At 37.8% G+C, this 21,084-nt stretch overlaps 1 protein-coding gene across 1 annotated transcript; it reads right to left on the bottom strand.

The window, feature by feature from the left end:
* Positions 1-487: 487 nt before the first annotated feature.
* LOC140235004 (uncharacterized) lies at positions 488-15,326 on the bottom strand. The gene is made up of 6 exons (XM_072315040.1): positions 15,022-15,326; positions 6,559-6,622; positions 5,033-5,157; positions 3,070-3,162; positions 2,464-2,523; positions 488-1,515 (listed from the first exon to the last, which is right to left on the bottom strand). Exons 1-6 carry the CDS (start codon positions 15,094-15,096, stop codon positions 1,408-1,410), a joined length of 525 nt encoding a protein of 174 aa, XP_072171141.1. The 5' UTR covers positions 15,097-15,326; the 3' UTR covers positions 488-1,407.
* Positions 15,327-21,084: the final 5,758 nt, after the last annotated feature.

Raw genomic sequence — 21,084 nt, 5'->3', positions numbered from 1 at the left:
ATAATAATAATAATAATAATAATAATAATAGTGGCTACTTGTATAGCGCACAGGTCCACTTTTCAGTGCTCATGGCGCTTCAAAAATGAAAAAATATCATATATTTACATGCATATACATATTCAAACATTTCAACAAAGAAAAAAATGGTAAACAAAAGCAAATATATACCAAATAAAGAATACAACATATATCAATTAAAAATACAATATTAATCCAATATTAATGACATACAGCAATTACAGTCCTCAGTATGAAACATGACCTTATGAACATGTATGGCAAATGAAACATTTACGCGATAACACCTGGCAGTAAGGACGCAATCATTAGTTTTTGTTATTCATCATGATTACATTGTACATGTATCTTACTTGACAAACTACGAAACTTCATTCATAACTGTATTTGAAAATACTAGATAGGCTTAGTTTCCCCAACACCAATTCAACCCCCCCCCCCCCCCCGAAAAAAAAAAATTGTATGTGAGAGTCTGGTATTAGCATTAGACGTTGTGTAAGCGTGTCACAGAATTAGCGAAGGATTATAAAAAAACAGACGAAGTAAAATTATTAATTTATTCTTGAGCGAGGAGGAGGAGGAGATACCTAAATGCGTTTTACTCGAAGTGAACTTTCAGCAGCGCTTAAAAAAGAACAACATTTCCAAAACTGGATTGTCAATTTTTCTTATACAAAAAATATGAAACAAAAAAACTCTCCCCTTAGTAAAACAAAATGGATACCCGTATTACGATACAGACGGTTACTTATAAATCAAGACTTGCTTCAGGTTACTCGTTCATGTTCACATTCTATTAGTGTACAAGAGTGTGTTTCTTTTTATTATTTTGACATGATTCTTCCATATCAACTTGAATAAGTTTGGATTCATCCTTCTTCGGATGTCTTGTTGGAAATGCTAAAAGTGTCCCATCTTGAAACTGATTTTATTCTACTCACTATGTCCCACCACCTTTCAACAATTCCTCATCCACATTGAGTATTATATGAGAAGACGAAATCTAAATGGAGTCCTTTCTTTAATATGCTTCTCACGAGTAGTACTGAGAAATCTCGAGAGCTTGACGATTTGAACATGTTGAAAGAGTGGATCAAATCATGTGTCCATCTAACCCATAAATCCATAAATATCCATAAATCGATAACCTGATTTTTTTTTTTCTTTGCTCTTTTTTTTTTTTTTTTTGGTTTATAAAGAAGTTTCATCTGCTCGATCAGCCCAATCAAATCTCTGCTGGGGACCAGTATGGTCCTGAAACCTTATCACAACCGAAGAACAATATTCATAAAGTGGGAAATGACATAGATTTGTGAGATACTGGATCTGAGGAAGTTATGGAGGGAAGGGATCTCAACGAAGCCTTCAATGCCTGAAAGGGTATGTTTATTTGAAATTCCCGTAAGGAAGATTGGACATGCTCGTTCCACTTTGACCGCTGCTGCCGTCTCGCATGGCTTGGAACTCGGAGATGGTGCACAGCACGCAGAAGATCTGATGATTTGAGAGATAGAGAATTATGAGAGAAGTGAGATACAGTGTATCAATAGCGGCTTCATAAACATTGTCACATCAAACTTATTGTCTCTCGTGCCAGGCATCGTTGTCCCAAATGGGTTTTTCAGTCACAGGTCCTGATATGAAAGCCTTGTGACTGTTGTTTTGCAATTTCGTATTTCGTTGTATACATCTGCTCATCATCAATAGACCTAACGAATTTAAAAAAATAGCAGGAAATAAATTCTTTAATTTATAATTTGCAATGTGTCATAGTTGTGTCAGATGACTGCAAAACATCACTCGTATTATAAGGCGTGAGTTTTGTTTAATTTGTCTGCCCTCTGTTCAAATGGAATTTGTAAGATCGCATGCAACCGCTGATCTACATTTTTAACAAACATGCCAGAAAAAAAAAGAAGGAACCGGTGGTAATCTAAAGTGTCATATACTACTTTCTGGGCAGCGACACTACCACCACGTAGTGTAGATTGTACAGAGGACGGAGTCCATTTGTACAGAGAGAAGAACCTCTGCTTAATAATCTCTTGCTTTCAGAATTCGTATTATCGCTTAAATTGTACACGACCCCGATTTGAAATTAACGGATTTTTAAATGTTTGTATGCAAACAACGTTACCTATTCGCATCTTCATTCGTGTATACTAGTGGTTGTAAGTGTATACTTGAGATGATGGCAACATCAGTATTTTTGTCACTGATGAAAAAGTCACTGGTTAAGTTTTTGTTACTTAATGGATCAATGAATTTTTCTTTCTTTTTACTGCCAGTTAATAGGTATACTATCAACGTCACCTACGCAATCTTCATCCCTTTATAGTTGTACGAGAATATTTGGTAAAGGCTTCAATTTTTTTGCTTTCACAACTATCAATAACACAAGACTGGTGCACACAACCGCTCCGCTATCATATGGATACTCACATGCAGTATTGTGAATGCGATCCACACACAGATGGCTCCAATGTAGATTCCATTCATGAGCTTTTTTAAAGAAAAAGATTAAAATACAGATGAAATATGACTCTTTATACATTGATAAGAGTTTGGACATCTTGATAAATCAAATGAAAGTAACCATGAAGGAGGAAGATGGGAGAGCTAAATAAATCCGAAAAATCGAATTTTAGGATTCCTTTCTTCGAGCACAAATAAATGTGTGAGCTGGTAGCTGATTACATTATCACCGTATATCTGGTATGAAGGTACAATTTTGAAATCCTTTTTATCCTGGGAGGTGTGGGTGGAGTGGGGGTGGGGGTGGGGAGAGACATTATTGTATACTGTCAAATCCCAAACATTCAGTATTAAACGGCCAATTTTGAGGACACCGTTTCTGTGGTTTTTTTTAATCAACTTACTTTACGAAGTCACCGAAGTCAACTTGTTCATCGTGTGATACTCTGTCTTTAGACCTACAAGATCTTCTTCATGATTATTGACATTCATTTCTATATAAATATTCTTACTCAGTGAAAGTATGACAACTTAATTGTGATTTTAAAAAAAAATGATAGATCGGCAACTTACTCCACCGGCAAGCAAGATGATGACCCCTGCAAGACCTTGGAGCATGTAGATGATCATGGCAACCATGTATGGAACAAGCAGTCCTCTGACATTCTGAATTTTAACAGGAGCAGAGCGATGAGAAGGTTAATACACGACCATATGATTTCAACGGTTTCCCACATGCCTCAACTTCATTCGCAGTATTATTTTTTATCCAACCCCCCCCAAAAAAAAAAAACAAAAAAAAAAAAACAAACGCGTATAGATGGTATTATCACATATGCACAGTAGTTCACCTCCGATTTACAGTAGGACCTCGATTATCCAGTCATCGAGTATCCGGATTGTCGGACGACGACTTACTGACATTTTCTTTTGAACATGTCAGTGCATAATCTCAAAACAAACACTCGTTCAACCATTTTCGTACGCTACATACTCAGTAGTCCAATCTACGCAGCGAACTGTAACTTTTAAATCTGTTCGTGAGACGATTTCAGAGACAGCAGTGGTGCCGCACTCTGTCACTGGCAATGAGCGCACAGCAGTACTGTATGCCCCCCCCCCCCCACAAAAAAAAATACATATATATACATATATATATATATATATATTATATTATATATATATATATATATATATATATAATGACATATATATATATATATATATATATATATATATATATATATATATTAATGATATCTTTAAGAATAGTGAATCAATCCGAATACAAATTCAGGGTATGAAACTATAACTCATTGCCCCCATCTTACAGAAAACCCCATTCGATTTGCTTCAGTGGTCAAAGAGAAATTAGGAATTTTGTAGAGGATGTCAAGAATCTCTTTCCTCCAAGTTCTGTCCATTGTATTCACACACAAAAGCATCGAAGTGCTAAACTTGGAAGAATCAAACTCATGACATGCTTTACAACATTCCACATTTCTCCGTGATCGATTAACCAAATTGATTGGGATTTTCTGCAAAATAGAGCTAAGATGTTATATTTTACGACCCTGAAGTTGCATTTAGACAGATTAATCATAATAGGTGTCATCAATGCTTGTATTTTTGTTTTACATACTGTATAGTTACAATCGCAGCGGCAGTATTTGACACAATCACAATATCGATCTTCTCATTGTCTGTCACTAAAACTCACTATCATATTATGAAGGAATATCTTACTCATATTTCGTTTCATTTCCACATCAATTTCAGAGGTATACTGTGAAACATGATGTGTATGCCCCTATAGCATGACATGCTATGGAAAGTGCACGTTGTATTTGAGCATGCGTTGTATAGAAGTATAATATCCCTCTCTTATCCAACCAAGTCGTTTATCCGGACGCCTGTCGGTCCCAACATTCCCGGATAATGGAGGTCCTAAATACTGTAAATCCATCCCACCTTATTTGATATTTAGTGTACCAAAAGAGAATTGGTAATCAGCAAATGCCGCCTGGACGGAACTGACGAGCTGTCGCATATGATATAATGTCAATCTTGACATTTTTGATGAAAGCATCTCGACCATAGAGAATCTTACTTGTCGGGATCCCGTTTAAGACAGTCAATCAACCAAACATATCAAACGAGAATAAGTTAGCTTCATATATGCTAGATGTGAGAAAAGGAGGAGATGTGTTGACTGCGCAGCTAGTGTGACTTCCGCTTTATAATGGTTCATCTAACGAATAAAATGTTCATTGTTGCATTTTATGCCTTCATGAATTATAATGTGCTTATTTGAACGCAATCTATGCACATACAGAATGTAAAGAAAAAAATCGTCCTGCGAGGGGAAAACAGAACCTATATATCAGATACAAAAACAACCACTTACTGAAAATGAATGTGAAATATCTTATTGGACTGTCAGACCACCAGGTAAAAGATTGAGAAAAAGAGAAGAAAAGGCAATTCTATCGCATCAAGTTTGATGAACGAAAAAAAAAAATTGTGTGATGCTTACTTGAGACACTCCGACCAGGAGGAGGATTGAGCTGAGGATCAGAAGGCCAACGATGACGAACTCCACGATGTACGTGATGAGGAGAATCTTGTTGACGTTGTCATCGACAGTGAAGGAGCCATCATCTGCCATTTAAGGTCAAGGGTCATTGAATCGCTTAGTGTGGATTTCAGCAGCAACGGATAGCTGACAGTAATTCATGGAATTCATACCCCTTTCATTAACTCAATTATGCGGATAATATCCGCATAATTTGGTCGTAAAATCGGAGCGGGGCAAGAATTATCCGCTTTTTTTTTTAGACGCTTCTATTATCCGCATAATACATGTAGCAGCATCGGGACCAGATTTGGAGTTTGTGAACGCAAATCCAAAGTTATGCGGATAATTGCCGGGGTGCGGTCAAAAGGTCACCTGTAACCTCACAGGAGGGACGTGTGCAGTCACCATGACGATTATCCACCTTTTTCAGGACGGGCGCTCGTAAAAAAAAAAAAAGTGCGGATAATTTTCAGAGTTTGTGAACGCATTTTTCATTGAAATGTCCGCATAATTCTTAGGCGGATAATTGGAGGATGAGTTTATGAAAAGGGTATTTTAGAGATTGATAGGATAGACGTTTTGAAGATTTACGACTTGTATATGCCAGAAAGGGAAAACCAAACAGACGAGTTTGAAAATTCATAAACCATTTATTTTCATACGAAGCTCTATCACTTACACTTGGGGGGGGGGGGTATATTTTCACTTGGATTTGATGATATAGCTTCGTGCCATGGATCTCCCTAGGGGTATCTTTAGGGATTACAATGTTTTTATAACAGTCTGCAAGAGCGCACGACTGTACATGATCAATCATTTTGCATACGTGCATTGTGATAGTTAAAAGCATCATTTACCATATGCAGATGAAACAAAACCCCAGCATTAGTGCTATAACATAGTTCTACAATGTGAGTTAGGGGCAGAAACAACCACTGTAACAAGTTAAAGACACAAAATGTGAACAATAGTTATAATAACATTTTTTTTTTCAGACTAAACCGTCTATACAATTATGTTTATTGAGAAAAATACTGATACATCCTTATAATTATTTTTGGCTTTATAGCGAAAATTCTATATGGTAGGATGTTTTGTGAAACAATTCACCTACATTATATGCATCAAATGTGACATCTGGAACACTTTTTTTAATCACTGCTCAAAAAGGTAAACAGGACCTTTAAAACAGAAATAAAAAGCCATGACATCAGGGGAAGTGGACGAACGCGTTTTTTAAATTCCAGATATCTGAATTGATAAAACGGGTTTTGTCCACTTCCACTTCCCTTTATGCCATATTTTTTAAAATGAACATAAATATGAATAAAATATGATTAAGTGGAGTCCTTTGATATTCTTATTCTTATTATAATTGACTACATCGTTATACAGTCTGTATAGAGAGTGCAGAATTCATATTCGGTGGCCAAAAAAAGAAAAAAAAAAAACAAAGAAGAAAAAGAAGAAGTTTCATTCCTTACCGATCACCTTTCTGACCCCAACAAACTGATAGGCGGCATATCCACAAGCGATGAGGGAGTAAATCTGCAAAGAAATAGAGAGAGAGAGAGAGAGAGAGAGAGAGAGAGCAGGGATAATTCTTCTTCTTCTTCTTCTCTTCTTCTGGCTACTGCACACCGGTTGCAAGCGCAAAGTGACTAGCATTGCATTAAAAATGCCCCCTCCCCATAAGAGTGGAAATATCCACGCACCCAATCTTGCCTTCAATGTATTAACAGTTTGGGCGTCCCTAACTTTCTTTGGGAGAAGATTCCATATTCTGCCATTGTATTGTCGTCGGTAGAAGGGATATTTGTAACAATCCTTCCTAGTCGCCGAGCGCAGGAAGGAAATCGAGGAAGATTTCCTAGTTAGGATTCCATCAGAGGATAGTTTCGATTGATATCTGTTAATTAAACGGTAGCATGAGTGAGGTAGTATACCATCCGGTAAAATAAAATAGAATAGAATAGAATAAAATAAAATAAAAGAAAACAAAATAAAATAAAATAAAATAAAATAAAATAAAATAAAATAAAAGTAGACGTGTAAATAGTAAATAAATGAACAAATAAATAAAGGAATAAATAAAAAAATAAATAAATGAATAAATAAATAAATAAGTAAATAAATGAATAAATGAATGATTAAAATAAAAGATAGAGGACAGGGATATTCGGAAATAGCACTGCAAGCATTCCAGCTGATCATTCCGGCAGCTTTTTCTTTCAATACCGAAACTGATAACCGTGCCTACCACTTCCGGGAGCACTAACACAGTAATTCGTAATTCTACTTTCATAAGTTTTCGTCTGTTTTTGTCTTCTTTTATTGCTGATGTTGTTGGGGTGTTTTTTTTTTCTTCCTGTGACTTCGACTGCTTGTTTCACTGTTTAAACATAACATATGTATGCGATTTGCAGACTATTTACATCAAATGCACGACTATTGAATGATGTCGCATGTACAAAAAGAGATTGGGAGAGGAGAAGTGAGCGTTACTCCCACTTGTATTTATATGCAAGATTTTTTTGTGTGCGTGTGTGTGTGTGTGTGTGTGTGCACTGTGCATTTTGGAAGAGTGACTACTACTATGCAGTAGGTGGTTAATCTGGAGTATCAAGAATTTATGCAAAATTTTCGAAAAAGGGGCGCGAGTAAATGCTTTGGTATACGAAGAAAAAGACACAATATAGCCAATGCATTAATTATCATTTGCCAATGTTGGTATGTAAGTAAAAAGATCAAATAAAAAAGAACAGTTAATGGGTGCTCAAATTTCTGCATAAGCTTTCTGTGTACTGCAACAATTGCGGAAGTGCGAGAGACGATAAGAGAACTTGAGACAAATCAGGTTTGCAAATTTCCAAAAAAAAATACAAAATTGCTTTACTTTATGTAATAAGCGAGATAGAATGTTTCCTTGTAAAATTTGTCAAAAAAGGTAGAGCCTGTATGTGAATTGCACTTTGCTTAAAGAATTACAGAATAGATTATTTTCATTTCCCCCCCCCCAAAAAAAAAAAAAAAAAAAAAAAAAAATCTGTCGTTTTTTTTTTCCACCATTGTTTACGGGATACTTATGAATTTCAATTATTATACCTGGTAATGTCAACATATGTACTTATCTTCTGATGTACAAAAAAAAAAAAGACTTTGATAACAAGTACAGCCAGGAATGTTGATTGACTTTGCCGAAGCTTTTAATGTCATGACGATAAAATCCTAATAAAAAGACTGCGATACTATTCCATATGTGGGCCTTCTGTAAAATTATCTAGCATTCGAACTGGCCTGGCTTCATAGTTTGCGTCATATAACGGAAAATGATAGTTTAAAAAAAAAAGGTTCGTTGTGGTGTGCACAAAGGTTGTCTATAACGCAACGGCGTAAATCCATACTGAGGAGTGGGGGGGGGGGGGGATGATCGGCGATAGTCACCATCACCACGATTACAAGCCCATAACCAAACCGGCGCAGCCTTGAGGGGGAGGGGGGGGGGGGGGGGGGGAGAGAAGCTTGGTAACCCCCCCCCCCCACACACACACACACACACACACACACACACACACTTTACAGGGATCGGATGTCTCACTCTTTTGCATGAAATATAAAGTGGGAGGAGAGTGATATATTTCTGACAAACTGCTACAAGCGAGCTTGAAAATTGTGACATTTTACAGTCCCAAAACTGCAGTTTGTGACTGTATTTTGTCCGCTTTGGAAATTAATGGGGGCACGGGGTGAAACTGCTGGCAATAACTACTGACAGCAACATCAAGAGAATGGCATAACAATTAAATGCGAGCGAGCGAAGCGAGCAAGCTTGAAAATTTGACATTTTACAGTAAAAAAACCTGCTGTTTTGGGCTGTATTTTTTCGCTTTGGAAATTAAGGGGGCGCACAGGGCGCAACTGCTGGCAGTTCGTACTGGCAGCAACATCAGGAGAATGGCATAACGATTAAATGCGAGCGAGCGAAGCGAGTGAGCTTGAAAATTTTGACATTTTACAGTCCCAAAACTGCCGTTTGTAGCTTTATTTTTAGCTTTGGAAATTAAGGGGGAGCACCGTGCGAAAACTGGTGGCAATTACTGGCAGCAACATCATGAGAATGGCATAATGATTAAATGCGAGTGTGCGAAGCGAGCGAGCTTGAAAATTTTGACATCTTACAGTCCCCAAAACTGCCATTTGTAGTTATATTTTTCGCTTTGGAAATTAAAGGGACGCACCGGGCACAACTGCTGTCAATCACTGGCAGCAACATCAGGAGAATGCCATAGCGATAAATGCGAGCGAGCGGAGCAAGCGAGCCTTAAAATTTTGACATTTTGCAATCCCAGACAATGTCGTTTGTAGCTGCATTTTTTCGCTTTGGAAATTAAGGGGAGGCACACCGGGCGAAAACTGCTGGCAATTACTGGCAGCAACATCAGGAGAATGGCATAATGATTGAGCGAGTGAGCGGAGCGAGCGAGCTTCAAAATATTTGACTTATTACAGTCCCAAAACTGCCGTTTGTAGCTTTATTTTTAGCTTTGGAAATTAAGGCGGGGGGGGGGGCACCGGGTGAAACTGCTGGCAATTACTGACAGCAACATCAAGAGAATGGCATAACAATAAAATGCGAGCGAGCGAAGCGAGCGAGCTTGGAAATTTTGGCATTTACAGTAAAAAAAAAAAACTGCCGTTTTGGGCTGTATCTTTTCGCTTTGGAAATTAAGGGGGCGCACAGGGCGCAACTGCTGGCAGTTCGTACTGGCAGCAACATCAGGAGAATGGCATGACGATTAAATGCGAGCGAGCGAAGCGAGTGAGCTTGAAAATTTTGATATTTTACAGTCCCCAAAACTGTCGTTTGTGGCTGTATTTTGTCGCTTTGGAAATTAAGGGGGAGCACCGGGCGAAAACTGCTGGCAATTACTGGCAGCAACATCATGAGAATGGCATAATGATTAAATGCGAGCGAGCTTCAAAATTTTGACTTATTACAGTCCCAAAACTGCCGTTTGTAGCTATATTTTTCGCTTTGGAAATTAAGGGGGGAGCACCGGGCGAAAACTGCTGGCAATAACTGGCAGCAACATCAGGAGAATAGCATAATGATTAAATGCGAGCGAGCGAAGCGAGCGAGCTTCAAAATTTTGACTTATTACAGTCCCAAAACTGCCGTTTGTAGCTATAATTTTTCGCTTTGGAAATTAAGGGGGGGGGGGAGCACCGGCGAAAACTGCTGGCAATTTATGGCAGCAACATCAGGAGATGGCATAATGATTAAATGCGAGTGAGTGAAGCGAGCTTCAAAATTTTGACGTCTTACAGTCCCAAAACTGCCGTTTGTAGCTATGTTTTTCGCTGTGGAGATTAAGGGGGAGCACCGGGCGAAAACTGCTGGCAATTACTGGCAGCAACATCATGAGAATGGCATAATGATTAAATGCGAGTGTGCGAATCGAGCGAGCTTGAAAATTTTGACATCTTACAGTCCCCAAAACTGCCATTTGTAGCTATATTTTTCGCTTTGGAAATTAAAGGGGGACGCACCGGGCACAACTGCTGTCAATCACTGGCAGCAACATCAGGAGAATGCCATAGCGATTAAATGCGAGCGAGCGGAGCAAGCGAGCCTTAAAATTTTGACATTTTGCAATCCCAGAAAATGTCGTTTGTAGCTGTATTTTTTCGCTTTGAAATTAAGGGGAGGCACACCGGGCGAAAACTGCTGGCAATTACTGGCAGCAACATCAGGAGAATGGCATAATGATTAAATCCGAGCGAGCGGAGCGAGCGAGCTTCAAAATTTCGACTTATTACAGTCCCAAAACTGCCGTTTGTAGCTTTATTTTTAGCTTTGGAAATTAAGGGGAGCACCGGGCGAAAACTGCTGGCAATTTATGGCAGCAACATCATGAGAATGGCATAATGATTAAATGCGAGTGTGCGAAGCGAGCGAGCTTGAAAAATTGTGACATCTTACAGTCCCCCAAACTGCCATTTGTACTATATTTTTTGCTTTGGAGATTAGGGGGGGGGCGCACCGGGTGCAACTGCTGTCAATCACTGGTAGCAACATCAGGGGAATGGCTTAGCGGCTTAAATGCGAGCGAGCGAGCGAGCGAGCTTTAAAATTTTGACATTTTACACCCCAAAAACTGCCGTTTTTAGCTATATTTTTTTGCGATTTGGTTTGTCCCACTTTTATGGGGAACCATCCCCCCCCCATCGACGCCTCTGCATATGAGGGAGCTTTTGTTAAGTGAAAGATATGCTGCACACTCTTTGACAAATTAGGGAAATATACGTCAATCTCAACAGTGTACTTATCGAAAGGGATCCAGTATAGCGAGCTTTTGCATGTTTATGATTGCAATTCAACGATTTGGTGCATAGTTCTGGCGGTATTTGGACAATATTTCCATTAAGAAAGTTCGAAATTTGTCCTCATCTCGGAAATTGCTTGGGGGATAAATGATTTGCCTGCCTAAGTAGGGGCGGGGCAATGCCCTTTGCCCCCCCCCCCCCCCCGAGATATTTTCGACGCCCCTGATCTTCCCTGGGTATACCCATAGATGTATCTTGACTGAATTATCAGTCACTGTCGTTCCTCATGAATGATTCAGGAAATGGAGGGGTTCAATTATGGCAATATAGTTTTGTTATTGTTTGTTTGTTTGTTTTCGTACATATTTTGCAGATGGTCCCAAGTTACTCTCGTCTTAGCATGTTTACATGTAGGCCTACACTATGTTGACGTTGTCAACGTCTGAGCCATACCTTACAGTGTATGTCCATGTCCGCGAGCGAGCGAAGCGAGCGAGCGCTTGAGAAAATTATGCATTCGATTTCCTACAAGATAGAATAATATTAATGTTCATCTCTGTTACCTGTCTGAAGGCCGGCGTACAAACGTCATGCAATATGCCAAAATTGATACAATCACATTTCTGCTTCCTCCATTTTTTTTTCTTCAAAATTCAGGGGGGATGATTGTACAGGCCATCCCCCCCTCCTCCATTTCAGGGGGGGATATATCCCCCCCCCCCCATCCCCCCCCCCCGGGATTTACGCCATGCTATAACGCCTAACTCTGTTTAGTTCATGACAATTTTCCTATAATAATATCATCATTTACGTCCTAATTAGCATACCGGCACTTACGTTTGCGGCCAGTATTGCACAGGTCTAGGTGTATATCTCCTAAGCTGAACAGATCCATGTGTATGTTTAATATTTCTTTTATTCGGTGATCTATAGATGTGTTTGACGAGTAAGTAAGTTTATTCTCTCTTTTCTTTTATGTCAAATTGTGTATAAAGGTACTATATATAACCTTTATCAGCAGTTTTGCTTTTGTGGCTTTGTTATGAGGAGCTTTCCCTGTATCTTTTATATCTCTAAATTCCCGATATGACTACCCAACAATTATTTTCCATCATAGTACTTGTATGTGACCACACTTCTTGATCAACATTGTGGAATCTGACAGCCCTCATTGGCGAATATAAAAGACTGAAAAAAAAACATTGATTAGACACTAAAAGTTAACGCTGCATGTCTACATTTTTATGTGCTGGCACAATGACGGATTCGATGTTGCATTCCCGAAAAGCGAATCATTCAAACTTGTTCTACTCTGTTCTACGTTCTAAAATGAATAAGAGAGAAATACAGAGATGTAAAGAAACTTGCAATTGTTCACATGTTCAGTTATCGTTTGCTATGGTCGTCACTGCATAAGGTGGTTTGATGACCGCGAATCTTGATGATAAGTCCAACTCGGGAAAAGGAAGAAACAAGGATGTAAAGTGAATTTTTTTTTCACTTTTTTTTTTAATGGCACGTGTATACATCACAAAGGGATATGTTGTTACTTGCATAAGGTGGGTTTGATGAACGCAGATCTTGTTATCAATCCAGCTCAGGAAAAGGAAGAAGGATGTAAAGTGAAATTTATCCTCTGGAATTCCACAACAGTGTTGAATTACGGAGGAGGAAGTGTACCCGTAGAATCATACAAGTACTGGAAGGATGCGACATGAGAGAAACACGTCATATAATACCGACGTAGTGGATCACGTCTTCATGCCACTTTGTACCTTGTAATATATTCCGTTAAATATGTGCCTACGTGATCACAGCCTGAAGTAGCATGCAGATCTACACAATGTTTTTCACACTGTTTACTCATTGCAAAATAATTTTTTTTTTCCGGAAAATGTCAATATCACATGACTTTATTTTTCTCTCTATTATTTTTTTAGTCTGATTTTCCCCTTTCTGTTCAAGCCAGCATAGATGTATGCGGGAAACTACACTTCAAATTTTCCGGAGGTAATTGTTTGAATCGCAAAAATGCTTTAAAGGAGATTATCTTATATTGTAAACGTGATTTTTTTTCAAAGCTCTCCTCTTTGTGAATAACTAACCTTATGAAACCATGCGGTTCATTGGACTGTAAGAAACGTGTGAGGTTAGTTCTCGAACATAACATTTTCTTTTTCATTCTCCATAATGGGCAAATGAATATCATTTGCCCCTTACCCGAACTCTATTTACAAAATCCACGTTTATCTACAGTGGCCCAAAATTTTGGAATTCCCTTGAGAAAAATATAAAAGATTCCATTAGTTTGAAATCATTCTCTAGTAATTTAAAGAAATATTTGATTAGCTCATATGTACTCCATGATTAGTTTGACTGTTTGGAATTGTTGTTCTTTTTTCTTCACTCTGTATCGAGAATGTTGACCTGCCCTTCGCTCTCTCTACTCCCCCTCTCCCCCTCCCACCCTCTCTTTCCCTACTCTCTTCTGTGTGTGCACAATGTATGTTGATGCATACATGTGTGTGTACGTGCGTGTGTGTGCGTATGGGTATGTGGGTACGTGTATGTGCTTGTGTGTATGTGTATGTCTATGTTTATGTCTATGTCTATGTGTATGTCTATGTCTATGTGTATACATGTGAAAGCGTATACTTCATGTAACCATCCGATTCGATTGAATGAAAACTGTATACTTTCAATGATTAGCTTAAACGGTACATGTATCGTTGTATTGTGTTATAAAGTCATATATGATTAATGTATTGTAGTAATGTAACGTAAGTGAGGGGACTGCAATCTACAAGTTCGCATTTTAGCAGCCCCTCAATTTCCATTTCCATGAAGTTCTTTTAAGAACCAATATGTATCATTATGTTCCAATATATGTAATCATGTCAAAGTGTATTACCTGTGTTTGATTGGAAATGAAAATAAAAAAAATGCATGTGAACATGCATGTGTGAAATGAAATGAAAATGAAAATAAGGTCGATTAATTGAATGCCTCAAAACCGTTGTAATGACTGTCATAATTCCTATCACATTGATAATTCTATCTAAATATTGACTGCAGTATTAATAGTGAGCATCATTCTGTGCGCGTCACCCCCCCCCCCCCCCCCAACGCCCGCTCTTCCTTCCTGTCATTCATCATGCCCTCAGGACCCACACTAGTTTGGTCATTTTCAATTAATTCCCGTTCAGTTCAATTCACTTTAAGTCAATAGTTTGGTCATTGCTAGTGAGGTTGGCTTATTTTGGAAAACTTCGCAGAGCTGTACCGACAGCGAAAAATAAATAGACAAGTAAAGAATCATCTTTTAATAATAATAATAATAGTAAATATTTCTAATGCGCACTTTCTGACAATTATATGTCACTCAAGGCGCTGCAATGATTTATACATTATAATTACTCAACAACACAATTCAAAGGAATAAGTTGAATAAATTGAGACATCTACCAAAAATACATGTATGCAAATGATAACTATAAGGATGTCCTATACTCCGTGATAAACAGATGATACTTAAGGCGTGACTGAAAAGTTTTGAGGATGGATATTTTCAGGATGGATCCTCTTCCATCTCGGCTGATGGCACTGGTCTTTCTACTCACCAAGGTGTAGATTCCCGCCGCCAGGGTCCCACTCCTCGTGTTATCGAAGCAACAGCATCTAGTAATCAGCGGCATCCTGGCAGAAGTTTGATTATTCTCTCTCTCTCTCAGGAAACAGTACCTTTTCAAATATTAAATGTCGGCAAAACCGAAATGGACGCAAACCACGTATATATTCTACAACCGTTGTGAACTGATTTGATCAGGTTAAAGATTGCTTTCTCTTTTGAAAGTCGCTTACTTAAATATACTCCAGGAGTCGGACTTTCGGACTACTACTCGGTCGAAAAACCCGTCCCTGCAAGCAGACTGGTAAACCCGTCTTGTCCCTTGCATCAGTGCTGAAGTGAAAGAACGAAAGTGGGGAAATATGTCGTTGTTTACAGTTGTTCGGTGGTGCGTCTGTGCGTGTGTTGGGAGGGTGGGACGAAGAGGCTTGCCGCAACCAGATATCCGTGACCGTGACGTCAGTCATGTCCTTGATTTATCGTCATCTCTATTAATAGGTTTGTAAAGAAGTATCACACTTATATCATTATCATTATTTTTGCTTCATTTCATTTGCGAATAATGTAATTGACAAATCATCCTTATACGGTGTATTAATTGCATTACAGGTGTAAAATTTGTATTAGTCTTGGTTGCAAGGGTGTAGCGACCTTTAGACCCTTCTTCCAACACACCGGATAGTGCAGCAAGAAAAATGAAATGATTAAGATTGCGGTGCACACACTATGCAGGTAGAAGTCCTTCACCACTGATCACGGCACCGTATAACATTGCAGTCTAGAAAGTCTGGCAAACATACCGCAAGAAATGTAATGCAACCGAGTTCCAGAGTGCTTCAGAGGTCTTAAACTTCGAATGAATAACGCCAAAAGAGGCAATGGAAAGATATCTTATGTAGGCCTATTTAAAATGTGCTCGGCCTAACAAGGACGTTATCATCGTAACTTTATAGTTAGTACAAGCTTAAGGATAACCATAAAATGTAAATGAAACATAATCCGTGTTTACACCTTACAATTAGGGCTGAAAGACTTTTTGAGAGGGGAGTTTGTCCAAAATGTACGCGGAATAGGGAATGCATGCAGAAGAATAAAATGAAACAAACTAAAAGTTTGAGGCAAATCGCACGATTTATTTTGTGTTTATTACATGAATTTCTAAACTCGTTACATTAATTCCTTACTTGGTCCTCTTTACTTTAGAACTCTGCAACAAAGCTTGATGTTGGAAAAGTACCACGATTTCGACTTTCGAGAAATATGAAAAAGTATTTCATTTTCATGAGAGGTACAAGCTCCTTCTACTTGCGCACTTGTAGGCATACACCCTCTTATGTTCTCGAAAGAAACTTGTTTGGAGGTTTTTCCTAACGTTCTAGAAATATGAATTCATTAACATTTTTGATGAACATTTCAATTTGAAAGCTTTCATTGAAATTTTTTCAAACAATATGTTTCGGTTCACTGAATGCACTCTGATGTAATACGTTTGGGAAAACTTCCGTTGAAGGTTAAAGGGACATCTGGGCTATATTAAAGTTTGGTCCTCATTTGCAATGGAAGATGGCAAACTGATCAAGTACTTGCGTTATCCCCCCCCCCCCCCCGTCTATTGTCTCATACAGGTAACGTATGACGACACTAAATTTTCTTGTAAAGAAACTGATGAAAGGATGTCTCACAAAAGAGGACAAAGAATACCCGTAACTTTCAAGGCCTGATAAAGTCACAAGTATTCAGTTTCGTGAGTTGTGTCAATATGAAATCCCCACGATCTCTTCGTCAAGGGTCGTTGATCATCAAATATTGCTCTGCCAAATGGCGTCAGCCGTGACAATGATATCAGATACCGATATGGCTGATAATATGTCTTGTATTGACAGCAGGCTATACAGCCTTGTCAATTCAAACTCACACAAATAAACTCTGGTATCTTGATACACCCGATGGCTGCAGTCAGACAGCTCATTAGCTGGTTTTATATCTTGTGTGCTTTCATTCTTTTATAAGTTGATAATAAAATACCGCTACTCATGACCCTTCTTAAGTTGATCTCCCTGTACTCTTTTTTGCCTGATTATTATGTACATGTGTAATATCTCTTGTAAATTGTTATCATGCATTTATTGTTAGCATTTACCAGACCCATGGTCCTGTTTTGGACACATGGCGCGTCCTGGATCACCTTACCAACGCTCACTGCTGTAGATAAGTTAGGATATAATAATTATCACGATTATCGTGATTATGAACAATGTATAACAAAATTCGGTGATTCTGGCTGAACTATCGGCCACCGTGGCGTGTTGATTTATCAGCGGCCAAAGTATCTATCTGCACATTAAACAAAATAGATATGAATTTCAGTCCTCTATGTACCCATTCTCCTTACAGTATTAATCTGCATTTCTGTTACACAAAATATTATAGATATTTCATACAAGCGGACCTTCGTGATCCACTTACTTATACAGTACCAGCGCAAGCACGTGATTTCATATGTATGTCTAAATATATATACTTTTCCTTAGTCAGTTAGTTATATATTTCATTATACACACCATTTGATACATCCTCGATTCTGATTGGACAAAGGTGCAGAAATTAATTTTAGTGTAATTACCGCCCGGAGTCACCTACCTGTGTTTCAAGATGCGCGTAGGTAATCTATTGTCCGCGTAATATCTATGCAATTGTTTCAGTTTCAGTAAGTTTCAGTAAGTTTTATTTCTCCACTTGTACATAACAGAAACTAAGTATAAGAGTATAGAACATATTATTCACAAGTCATGAAAATATAAACAAAATTTCGCATTACAAATTAGTGTAATCATATGAAATAATACAAAAATATCATTTCAGATCTTTAAGTGTACAGGTGGAGGAGACCGTTATGAATAAGCAAAACGCTTGACTTGGACAACGACCTCTGAATAAAATATGCCTTATAACAATTTTTTATTTAACTAAAGGAAGGAACGGAACAATATACACACGTAGAACAAATAATGTAAAATTCTTAAAGTACTTTAAATGTCATTGACTAAAAAGGACAACACAAGGTGGAATGTATAAGGACGAAAGAAGAACAAAACTAAGCAAAACAAAATCCGAGAATAAGGTACCCAAATAGGAAGAGTAGAGGGAAGAGAGAAGAGAGGAAAAGCGACGAGATACCGTGTCAGGAGTTGGGAACTATAACAAAAGCGTAACAAAAAGGTATTGTGAAATAATATACTTTACGTAATTTCTCTGACTTGTAAGATGACAACTTTATTCCAGTGCCGTTATAATCAAGCATGAACATAAAGTGGATGCACTATGTAAAACAAATATTGACGGTTTCTTTTGAGACTATTTGTTCACGGTAGTTTCTCACCAGAATGCCCCTATATAGCTTAGAATTGTATTAGGGCGTACAGCGCTGTTGAAAAATACCTCTCGGCAAATACTGTTATAACCCTCAAATCACATGATTGATAGATAATGCGTGTATGTATATGTATTATTATATAACATAATTATATGTAAGCGAACAAAGTGCGAAACATCCAATGACGTAGATTTCCCGAACTTTTTGTTTAATCAACCAAGCTTGCGGTCTCTATTGGTCATGATGATGGCAACTTTGCATGACTCCCCCCCCCCCCCCCAACAACGGCGGAAGTCTGAACACAGAAAACCCACGCACAGAATGCGATCAAGACCAGCATTACTTTAAACTTCTGTTTCTATTCCGGTTCAGTTGGTATACTGTACTCCACCAACTTTAAAAACATATGGAAAATTCCCGTCATCATAAATGTATCACAGTTTATCTGTTCAATTACTGTAACCATGTTAAGAAGAGATGGTACATCTCCCACTTTACATTGTACCCTACTGGAAAGAACACAATGTCCCACAGTATGTTCACAGTGTGTTCTTGTAGTCAACTATATGTTAAAACGCTCGAATTTAACAGTGTGCTGATGATTTCACACTCTGATGTGGTTTTCACAGGGTGTTCACACTGTGGTCCTCAAACTGGGGGACACTGTGTTCTTTTCAGCAGGGTATAATGTTGATATGTATATATATATATATATATATATATATATATATATATATATGTGTGTGTGTGTGTGTGTGTGTGTGTGTGTGTGTGTGTGTTGTGTGTGTGTGTGTGTGTATCATTCAATCGTACAATATCAATGAATAAATAAATACGTATGTATGTCAACTCCATAGGAACTCATGTAGTACAACGAAAAGTAGAATGGAAAATGTTGCTTTATTAGTGACTTTATAGCTGGACAGTCTATGTTTTGACCGAAACCTCTTCAACAGCAATCAACAGTTTATTCTATTAATACGTTGTAAGACAGGCATTTAGCTCTGGTTTACTCAAGCAAGCAAACTGAAGATACATGCATAAACATGGCTATAAATAACACAATGATTATTGACAATTGATCATATACACTGGTACTGTGTTTAACGTGAAGCAGGGACAGCTTGAGCATATAGAGTATTACACGTCACTTGTACGTGGGCGGGGCTTTCTAGCCGTATACCACCTGCGAGGGAAAACATTTTTCGAGTGTTTACAGGTTAAAATGAGTTCTGTTCTTGAGTTCAACATTGCTGGTTTCTTTGACGTCATGATGTAGTCTTTGAACTAAAAAAAAACAGAACTCAATGCATCATACAGGAATGATGTTTCTTTTCCATCTTCAGTGTCAATATTTTCTTCTTTCCGTGTAGAATTTCTTTCTTTAAGAATAGTATCTTATTGAGCAATCGATGTGTGCAGTGTGCATCGACTTGCTCTCTCGTTTGGAAGGTTTCTCCACCCCTCCATGCAGTCAGGTACCGTTGTCACCAGCAGACCGGATGCATCCATATATGATTAATATCTGGCGAGTGGCTGGCCAGGGATCTTCATTGACAATAGCCATACAGTTGAACCTCTCGTATCCGGACAAGTCGGGACCGGGGCTCATCCGGATAAGGGATTTGGCCGGATATGGGAGACTCAATGCTTTATACATGTACATACCGTATAATAGAGCTCTATGGTACATACACATACACATGTACTGATGTAGCCCATTGTAGTACCACATGTAGTAATGTGTATACTGCGACCTTTTCATTGTTACACTCAGTAACAGACCCCAAAATAGAGGTTCGTGTTTGCAAGCGGAAATCATTTTCTTTTATAAATTCTTGGGATGATTTACCTAAATAATTATTAAGAAATGTATCAAGTATATGTAATTCATGTGTGTTTCCTCCTGTAATTATTAAAAAAAGATAAAAAAATCACGGCGAGATTGCGTCCGGATAATAGAGAGATCCGGATAAAGGGAGGCCGGATAATAGAGGTTCAACTGTACTTATAATTTAGATGCACTGAACCTTGCAAACCTTTATAAGCCTTTGAATTACTTTTTTTTTTTTTTGCAATATGACCAAATTTCAATCAATTTGACTTTTAGGTAGCTATTTTGTAATGTACACTCATGAGTATATTTTTACTTTAACATGTCTAAGTTCGCCTACCCAATTGAAACATACACACACACACACACACACACACACAAATCCCTTTAATTTGATTTATGACATACTGATGATTATTCATAAAGTTTTATCGTAAAAAATCTGAATTATTAAAAAGTGTTTTTCGCCCTTTATTTTCTTGCTGAGTATCATATGTGTATTATTAGAAACATAAATATTCATTCATATATATATTATTATATATATATATATATATATATATATATATGTATATTCATTTTCATTAATCTATCTATTTGTTTATTAATTTATTTATTTATCTAGCTATCTATCCATCTATCTATTCTGAAAATGAGGCAAGTAAACGATGCTTAAATCAAAACACAAGAGGCACAAATCCTAAAAGGTGTTCGGATTTGACCTGGCATTGTTATCCTGCAGAAATTGTCTTATTACTGGTATCAATAAACTAGCAACCCTATATCTTACCGAATGTCAGACATTGGAGGCAGATTAGAAAAAAAAATGAATTTGTTAGACTTTTACA

This window comes from Diadema setosum, chromosome 11 (genome assembly GCF_964275005.1).
Source record: "Diadema setosum chromosome 11, eeDiaSeto1, whole genome shotgun sequence".
NCBI classification, from domain to species: domain Eukaryota; kingdom Metazoa; phylum Echinodermata; class Echinoidea; order Diadematoida; family Diadematidae; genus Diadema; species Diadema setosum.
This window is presented reverse-complemented; position numbering and strand designations above follow the sequence as displayed.